Genomic DNA, 8,968 nt, shown 5'->3' on the forward strand with positions numbered 1-8,968 from the left:
TTTGTGAAGAATAGATGAGTTGGTGTATTTGATCATATGGTTTTAATTAAATGATAATAAAGCCAATCTCAAACTGATCACAGCAAATAAACAACGAATATTATAGATAGATGATTGTTCATAATTTTGTTAGAAAATAAAAAAAGATTAGGGTTTGTTCATAATTATTGAGGATAAAGATGAAGGTGAAGAAGAAAAAAATTTGGGGATAAAGATTTCAGCAATTTTGTTACAAACCATGGGGACCATTACTGCAATTTTGTTACAAACCACAGGGACGATTTCAGCAATATTGTCAATAAAGAAAGGAAAGGACAAAAATACCCTCACATGTCTGGCAAGTGACCGGAGTTAACAAAATTTTTTGACGGCCGTCAGCAATAGGGACTAAATCAGCAACATTGACAAACCACTGGGACCAAATTCATCAAAAAAAAAGCATAGGGACGAAACCAGCATTTTGCTACAAACCACAGGGACTATTTCAGCAATTTTGTCGTCTGAAATAATGAGAAATATATTGAGGATAAAGATGAAGATAAGGGGTGCAAGACTTAAAGGACGGAAAAAGACCGAAATACCCTCACGTGATACGCACATGATTCAGGTTAACGGTAAGTTTAGACGGTAATGAGACGGAAGGACGACAGACGTTACTTTTTGAAAGAATAGTGACGACCCCAGTTAAAAAAAAAAGTTTAAGGACGACCCCAGTGATTTGGGTACAAGTTCAAGGACGACCGGAGTAATTTTGTCTTTGCAGAAAGACTAGATGAACTTGGATCCTACGCTTCATCTGAATTAAGCATATAAAAGCAAAAAAATGTTGGCCTCCTTACAAAAGTTGTAGGGTTATTTAGACTACGACCAATTTCACATCTTGAGCCAACATTGATTCTAGACGCTTAGCTAGACGCGTAGCAGATAATCGAGCTTTCTCCTCCGAACAGTCCTTTAAAGTTCGAATCACGATTTTCTTGAGTACAACAGCAATTTCAATGATGTATGCAACAAGTTCAAAGTCACATTTTCGACCTTGACACCCCACGATTTCAACATATTTGAGGTGTTGATGGGGATTAGTATCATCCCTTGTTGGCCTCCTTACAAAAGTTGAAGTGCAATGTATCTGCAAATACAACAATTAGAATATACTTAAAGATGTGAAGCATACTACACTTAAATTGGGCATAGCTTAAATACCTCAAGTTTAAAACTCTCCAAGCTCGGAAATGCATTTACTGTGTGAGCCAAATCTAGAAGACAGTCACGTTTGGAACACTTAAAAGCCAGTCTTAAGTGCTTCACATTTGGTAGCTCACAAAATTGGTTTGGGCATAAACATTGCTGCAAAACAATAATAATAAAAAAAAAAAAAAAAACACTAAAAATTCCCTTTCATATTTATTTTTAATATTATTAATGATAGTAAACACATTAAGAGAGGTAGAACTGACCTTTCCATGTTCTACACAAACGGAGAGAGACTCAAGAGATGAGGCACAAGATAATGATAACCTGGCGACAACATCATCAACTACCAACCAATTTACCTTACCCAAATTAAGTTTTTTAAGTTTTGGAAGACGAGATAAACTTAAGTCTACTCTTTGACCAACGTAAGTGAATGACTCAAGGTCAAAATCAGACAAATAAATGGATGAAACGGAATGACAATAATTCTCAATTTCAAAGTGTTTTAATTTAAGAGCTCGTCCACTTACATGTATATGTTTAAGGGGATATACATGATAGATTGACAACGTCTCAAGATTTGGAGAGTGAGACAAAAGTTTCTGAAAAATAGTATCATTCACCCCAACGCTTGTCAATATAAGTTTTTTGAGTGACACAACCATATTATCGAATGTAAAAAGAGATGACATAAGATCTATCTCAACTACTCCCATAAGAAATTCATTAACACCACCAACTGACATATCTGACAAATCGAGTTCAAGAAACTCAACTTTCTTGTTAGCTGCAAACTGGAGCCATTCACGGATAACACTTTTATATCGATCTTTTTTCAAACAGTAACGAATCCGAAACTCTTTAATCACTGGGTGATTGTAGCTTTGGATGACACTATTGACCTGGTTGATGTATTTTTTGCACTCTGAACTGTAACTAACAGGGTCATTAAAAGTTTGACCGTTATGAAAGTTCAATTGGATTAAATGACGCCATAAGTGCCTCCATCTAGTGGATAATGTGCTAGTAATGGCAGCTTCCTTTATAGACAAAAAAGACGGTATCAGAACAAGAACATCATCTGGCATTTGGTTTATGAAATCATTTGTACAAAATCCGTTAGGGTTTGTGGTGAAGTAGACGAGATCATCGGATGTGATCCCAATTGACTGAACGGAATCTTTTGGAGATGTAGTTGTGAGCACGTCTTTTTGATTGAGAGATAAATGTAAAGCAAGGGAATTTGACGTAGAAGGAAGTTTTTGCGAGACGAGTTTTTTAAGATGCTGGAGAGTGCAAGGATTAGGGATTCTAACTATTAGGCTTTTTTTCGTTTTAAAGGATCTGAGTCGCAACTTCATGGTTTTACTATCTGCAAAAGAACATAAATAATAAATTAATCAACGTCAGCAGTAAACTATTGGAATTTACCTCAGATAGTAGATGATAAATCCTTTATCAGATCAAGTAAATAGTGAATCTAGTTGCAATTCTATGATAGTATCAATACAATCTCATGAAATCGAAACAGCATCAAATCAGCTTTTCTATTAAATGAGGTGGTGTTGTACAAAAACTGATTAAAGCCACCAACATGATTTGTCAATAATTAACCAGACAAACAGACATAAAGATGTAGAAACGAAAAGATACTGGAAGCCGATTACTAAGGCCGATTACTAAGGCTCTTCTAACTAAGAAATTAAATAGAATTATCGTGCGAGAAAATTGTTGCAACCACTCTTATCATTCAATAAAAAGTAAAGAAAAAGATACGAGCATGGATTAAGAAACTAATACACGTATAAGACAACATAAAGACTTAAATGCAAGGTTGCAATACTCGCTCTACTCGGGGAGTACTCGGTCGAGACATCTTAGGGACCACTCGGAAGTTGACCAAGTTTGAGTTTCACCGATTTTGACATGGTTTTGACTAAATTTTGACCAATTTTGACCGATATTCTGAGTAATCCCGAGTTGTGGCCAAGTTAAGGCCGAGTTTTGAGCGATTTTCCGAGTAATCATGAGCTTTGACCGAGTTTGACCAAGCAATCAGTGCATCAACTACAGACAAACCACAACATGTATAAGGCCGCACACGCCACTTTCAAAGGCCGACAAAATAAAACACACATGTAATATAACATGACAAAAGAAGAATCGTGCAAACATAAATTACTAACCAGGTGCGCAGCGATAAACTGTTTATTTACCTTTTGGTGTAACCTTGTTGTGAGTCCGTTGACGTTCATTTGACTCAGCTTCTAAAGTTAACTTGTCTTTAACTTCTATTTTAGTTGTCTTCCTGTCACCTGGTGCAACTTTTCTCTTGTTCAAATGCTGATTAGACACGGCCTTCGAATACTCAGTGACATTTTTATCACTCAAAGAAGCCTCGTGTGACGTGAATTTAGAGGTTTTTGATTTATCCTTCAAACTTAATGGTCTAATCAATGGAATTGGCGGTTTTCTTGGCTGACGGATTTTGGATTTCACCTCAGCAACTTGTTTTCCCTTCACATCATCTTTAGAATCATTTTCCTTTGCTGACGTGGCTTGGCGTAGAAAATCCATTAGGGTTTGTTGTGAAGTGAATATAAGGTTTCCTGATGTAATCCCGATTAAGAGATAAATGTAAAACAGGGGAATTTGACGTAGGAGGAAGATACTGAAGCACGAGTTCTTTAAGATGGTAGAGAGTACAAGGATTAGGGATTTCAACTTTTAGGGTTTCTTTTGTTTCAAATGATCGAGAGCCTCAGCTTCATGGTTTTAATTTCAAATTATTACAGTATGTAACTGATTTTTTCAATTTCAAATGCAATGACATCAATACTCCCATTTTAACTTCAATTTACAATAATTAATTAAGTATTAAAGTCAAATTTCAAAAATTCAAAACAATACATAAAAATCGAAACTGTAATCGATCAAATTTGGGGAATTGAATAGATTATGGATACTATGCAACTATTAATTAATTGCATTTATTAATGGGATTGAATCAAATCGGCTACATACCATAAAAAAGGTACGGTTGATTCAAATTTGCAAAATTGCAAACATTATGGATCTGTTACCAAATAACAGTCGGTTATTTATTTTGTTTAAATCGATAATGATAAACACCGATTGTTATTTTGGACTATATATGCATGAGTTTTTCAAGATTTTTTTAGCATTTAATCTCATTTCAATACTAACTAATTAGCGTTTCTTCCTATTTGTTGCTCATTATTGATTTTCTTTTCTTAACGTCTTGAAAAGGCTGAAAACAGTGGATGTGAAAGAGGTGGAGGTATGCATTACTTTCATTCTTTTCAATTTTTACTTCTTTTGTATGCCAAGGCTTCAATCTTTACTTCATTAAGCTTTTATACGCAAAATAAAAGATATGGTCACTGCGTGAGTTCACTTTCATAGCCAACTCGACAATTTGAACTTGAGTTGCAAACACAAAATGGTAATTGGACTCGTAATAAACAACCAAAACACGGAGAGAAACCAACTAATGAAAAGAACACCCTTACTAATAGGCCATCAAAATGTCAGAATACAGTAAAAGAACTAGTAATTAAAGTGTTAGCATAATTATCTGGTAAAATCCTTGACAGCAAGAGGTTCATACCATTGAGGACCAAATCCAGCAGCTTTTCTTGCTACCTCATTAAAAGGAGGTTTCAATGGTCCCCTGAAATACGCTCTCACAATTTCGTGAAACTTCCCAATCACTTCCTCACTTTCTTTATCATCACCATTTTCCATTACATTACCGACTGATGTGTTTTTTGATCGTGAACATAGATACTTGAACCACTTCACACCAGCAGCACAATGAGTAATTTCTTCTGGGTAAACCACCTTCTCGAGCAACTCAGCCGTTTGGTCGTCCCCTCCGTTACGAAAACGGGAGATAGTCGTAGGCAGCACATCCAGTCCTCTTGCCTGTTAATTAATCAAGTATATGAGGTCATGAAACTAATTACTGATTAGAAGTAGCAATAATATAAATGAACTCACAAACACTGAAATAAAGGAGGATATTGTGAGTGACTTTAATATACATTTTGAGTGACTTTCAACCCATTCTTTGAAATAAAGTAGGATATTGTGAAAGAAAGACAATAGACCACAAGTGTTAGATTTACCTCGTGAACACAATGCTCAACTGCAAGACGTGCAAATAGGTCTTTTGATGTAGCAACAGCTGAGTCCCATAAACCATCATGAGCTGGAAGAGCTCCATAAAAAGAACCCAATTCCTCAAGACGGGCAGCAAGTAGAGTGAAGTGACGACCTTCATCTTGTGCAACTCTTACAAAATCATCAAAGAACTCTTTTGGCATCGACTCTTGCTTACCAAAACGTGCAATTATATCCTGTATGTATAATACTTATAAATTTAAGAGAACTTAGATAGTCCAAACGTGTACTGAGATTGCTCTTCATCGAGAACAAAAATATATAATTCAGCCTTTTTAAATTTTATTGTCTCAGTGAGTCAATGTGATCCCATACATGCATCACTAACCAAAGTTTGGTAACAAGTAGATAAGGGTAATTCTTACTACAAGTTAAAACAGTTCGGGTTGACCCGAAACAATTTTTCACATTTGGGCAATATTCAATCAGTTCAGACTATTTAACCTGTTTGGCTGTCTCTTTTGATTCTACGAATTTGACCTGATAACTATAATGCTATATTACACTTAAGCCAGCAATCACTACAAATACCTAGCAATCTTGGACTATAGTATAGGAATCCAATATCCAAATGTAAAAAGAAACAGTTAATACCCAAGATAAATCAATGGCCCAACTTTCAGTATGCACAAGGCTGTGCACAATTGCTTGTCTGCTCTGTAAACTCCCAGCTTTCCCAAGCTTCGGCATAAGACTAGGCGACACTAGTTTCACCTGAACAAACAAATCATTCACCACACACATTAATAACCGAGTAGGCATTTCATCAAACAGTTGGCGTGCATCCATAACAGGAGAAGAGAAAACCAGTTAAAACAGATTACAAGGACAAAATCTGACACGTTAATATTACATTCGTGAGTCGGGCTGGGCGATCTGGGACGATGAAATCAGCTTGAGAAGGATGGTAGGGCACTGAAATAAGACCTTGAAGCCATTTGTTTGCTAATTCATCTCCAAGTTTAGCCTTTTCAACTGGGTCAGCTGTATTCAATACACGCAGTGCTGCTTCTACAAGTGTTTCGCCATCCGTCATCTTTTATCTATCTCACACAGTTTCTTGCTTGCAGGTGTATAACGTCTGGCTACTTTTAAGAACTTGCTGTTTCTGGATTACAAATTTTGATCATCAGGTTCTATATAGTAAGTATATATTAAGTACAGTAGATAGTGCGGAGTATTCCGTAGTATACTTCAATATTAGGGTTAATAAGCTTAAATAGAAAAATATAATATTGATTTTGATTGGTATGGTCGAGTTTTTTCTCCGGTGTAAAAGATGTGGATAGCAAAGGTAGTTTTTTGGATCAATTATTAACCTGAAAATTTAATACAAAACGTTATGTTCTTAAAAATTCTAAAATTAGCTAAATTAATTCGAAAGTTCAAATATTTCATTTTAAACAATAGAATTTATTTATTTATGGCAAAAATTAGTTGTAAATTTATAATCAAAATGAAATAAAATATCGCAACCTTAACCATAGCCCATTCCCCTTTCATTTTAAACACAAACCTTAAAGTTAATATACAAATATTGTGGGTATCAATCAATTTTATTAACAATAGTGACAACTTCCAATTATATAATTACATTGATTTCCTTTTCTTTCTTAATCTTTATATTACTTTTCATCAAATTATAACATACTCTGGATCAAATTTTATTTGTCGGTATGTAACTCATCTTATATAATATGTCTGTAGTATTATTGAAGTATATCCTCTTTTTATATTCTTTTCATATACTTTTCATGTGACTATAAGTTCATAAATTATTTTTCTAAAGTTCATAAATTAACAATATCTAAAGTTCATAAATGAACAATGATTGACATTTTTATGTATGAATTATTATTCAAAAAATCATCTATAAATTGTAGATATCTAATACTCCGTACAACATATCCACAATGTTTGTTAAACTATGAGAGCACCAGGAGTGGCTCACGTCAACCCCACTCCCCCACCCCGTCGCACGTCACCCCCACTCCCCCACCCCGTCGCCTAAGCTTGTTCCGGTGAGGTCAGTCGCCTGGGCGACGCATTTTAACGGCCAGAATTTTTTTTTTTTTTTCTAATCCCCACTTCCCCCACTTTTATCTATATATATACAACACTTTTCTCAACCCAAACACACATTCACATCTACTTCTCAATTAAACACACGAGTATAAAATAAAAATGAATTCTTCAAGCATTATTTCATTGAACGTTTACCACGGTGGAAAGCTCAGCAAGGATTAGAAATCGTATTCCAACTCGCAATGTACTCCGTTCAAGTCTCTCGACGTTAACGGGTGGGACACAGGGCGTTTGTTCAACTACATACGAGAGCATGTCGACTTCGAGGCCTCGGATTTTATGTACATCGTTCCAGAAACTCAAACCTTTGAGTTTCTCACGACTGAACAAGAATAGGAAGTGAAATGTCCCGTTCTTATTGATTAAAAACGTTCCATATTAATTGATTTCGTTGCGAGGTTTTGACCTCTATATGAGACGTTTTTCAAAGACTGCATTCATTTTTAAAACAAACCATAACCTTTATTTTATAAATGATGGTTTAAAAAGCTTTACGTAGATTATCAAATAATGATAATCTAAAATATCCTGTTTACACACGACCATTACATAATGGTTTACAATACAAATATGTTACATCGAAATCAGTTTCTTGAATGCAGTTTTTACACAATATCATACAAACATGGACTCCAAATCTTGTCCTTATTTTAGTATGCAACAGCGGAAGCTCTTAATATTCACCTGAGAATAAACATGCTTTAAACGTCAACAAAAATGTTGGTGAGTTATAGGTTTAACCTATATATATCAAATCGTAACAATAGACCACAAGATTTCATATTTCAATACACATCCCATACATAGAGATAAAAATCATTCATATGGTGAACACCTGGTAACCGACATTAACAAGATGCATATATAAGAATATCCCCATCATTCCGGGACACCCTTCGGATATGATATAAATTTCGAAGTACTAAAGGATCTGGTACTTTGGATGGGGTTTGTTAGACCCAATAGATCTATCTTTAGGATTCGCGTCAATTAGGGTGTCTGTTCCCTAATTCTTAGATTACCAGACTTAATAAAAAGGGGCATATTCGATTTCGATAATTCAACCATAGAATGTAGTTTCACGTACTTGTGTCTATTTTGTAAATCATTTATAAAACCTGCATGTATTCTCATCCAAAAAATATTAGATTTTAAAAGTGGGACTATAACTCACTTTCACAGATTTTTACTTCGTCGAGAAGTAAGACTTGGCCACTGTTGATTCACGAACCTATAACAATATATACATGTATATTAAAGTATGTTCAAAATATATTTACAACACTTTTAATATATTTTGATGTTTTAAGTTTATTAAGTCAGCTGTCCTCGTTAGTAACCTACAACTAGTTGTCCACAGTTAGATGTACAGAAATAAATCGATAAATATTATCTTGAATCAATCCACGACCCAGTGTATACGTATCTCAGTATTGATCACAACTCATACTATATATATTTTGGAATCAACCTCAACCCTGTA

At 34.8% G+C, this 8,968-nt stretch overlaps 2 protein-coding genes across 2 annotated transcripts; both read right to left on the reverse strand.

Annotated features, from left to right (window-relative positions):
- Positions 1-685: 685 nt before the first annotated feature.
- On the reverse strand, positions 686-3,891 carry LOC139895959 (putative F-box/LRR-repeat protein At5g38386). The gene is made up of 4 exons (XM_071878516.1): positions 3,411-3,891; positions 1,458-2,566; positions 1,204-1,347; positions 686-1,129 (listed from the first exon to the last, which is right to left on the reverse strand). The coding sequence occupies exons 1-4, from the start codon at positions 3,769-3,771 to the stop codon at positions 857-859; spliced, it is 1,887 nt and encodes a 628-aa protein (XP_071734617.1). The 5' UTR covers positions 3,772-3,891; the 3' UTR covers positions 686-856.
- Positions 3,892-4,675: 784 nt separating this feature from the next.
- Positions 4,676-6,590, reverse strand: LOC139895960 (uncharacterized). Its single transcript, XM_071878517.1, has 4 exons — positions 6,254-6,590; positions 5,995-6,114; positions 5,346-5,576; positions 4,676-5,142 (listed from the first exon to the last, which is right to left on the reverse strand). Exons 1-4 carry the CDS (start codon positions 6,434-6,436, stop codon positions 4,789-4,791), a joined length of 888 nt encoding a protein of 295 aa, XP_071734618.1. The 5' UTR covers positions 6,437-6,590; the 3' UTR covers positions 4,676-4,788.
- Between the last annotated feature and the right edge of the window lie 2,378 nt (positions 6,591-8,968).

The sequence above is a fragment of the Rutidosis leptorrhynchoides genome, chromosome 3 (assembly GCF_046630445.1).
Source record: "Rutidosis leptorrhynchoides isolate AG116_Rl617_1_P2 chromosome 3, CSIRO_AGI_Rlap_v1, whole genome shotgun sequence".
Lineage (NCBI taxonomy): Eukaryota > Viridiplantae > Streptophyta > Magnoliopsida > Asterales > Asteraceae > Rutidosis > Rutidosis leptorrhynchoides.

Bases quoted from the DNA above. Each gene is read 5' to 3' on its own strand.
- LOC139895960 (XM_071878517.1), bottom strand. From the start codon at position 6,436: ATGACGGATGGCGAAACACTTGTAGAAGCAGCACTGCGTGTATTGAAT. The intron at 5,577-5,994 runs GTATTAACTGTT...TTATACATACAG, and splicing joins GGGCCATTGATTTATCTTGG to GATATAATTGCACGTTTTGG. The intron at 5,143-5,345 runs GTAAATCTAACA...ATTAATTAACAG, and splicing joins TTGAGCATTGTGTTCACGAG to GCAAGAGGACTGGATGTGCT.
- LOC139895959 (XM_071878516.1), bottom strand. From the start codon at position 3,771: ATGGATTTTCTACGCCAAGCCACGTCAGCAAAGGAAAATGATTCTAAA. The intron at 1,348-1,457 runs GTCAGTTCTACC...ATTGTTTTGCAG, and splicing joins TTTGTGTAGAACATGGAAAG to CAATGTTTATGCCCAAACCA. The intron at 1,130-1,203 runs GTATTTAAGCTA...TTGTATTTGCAG, and splicing joins TGGAGAGTTTTAAACTTGAG to ATACATTGCACTTCAACTTT.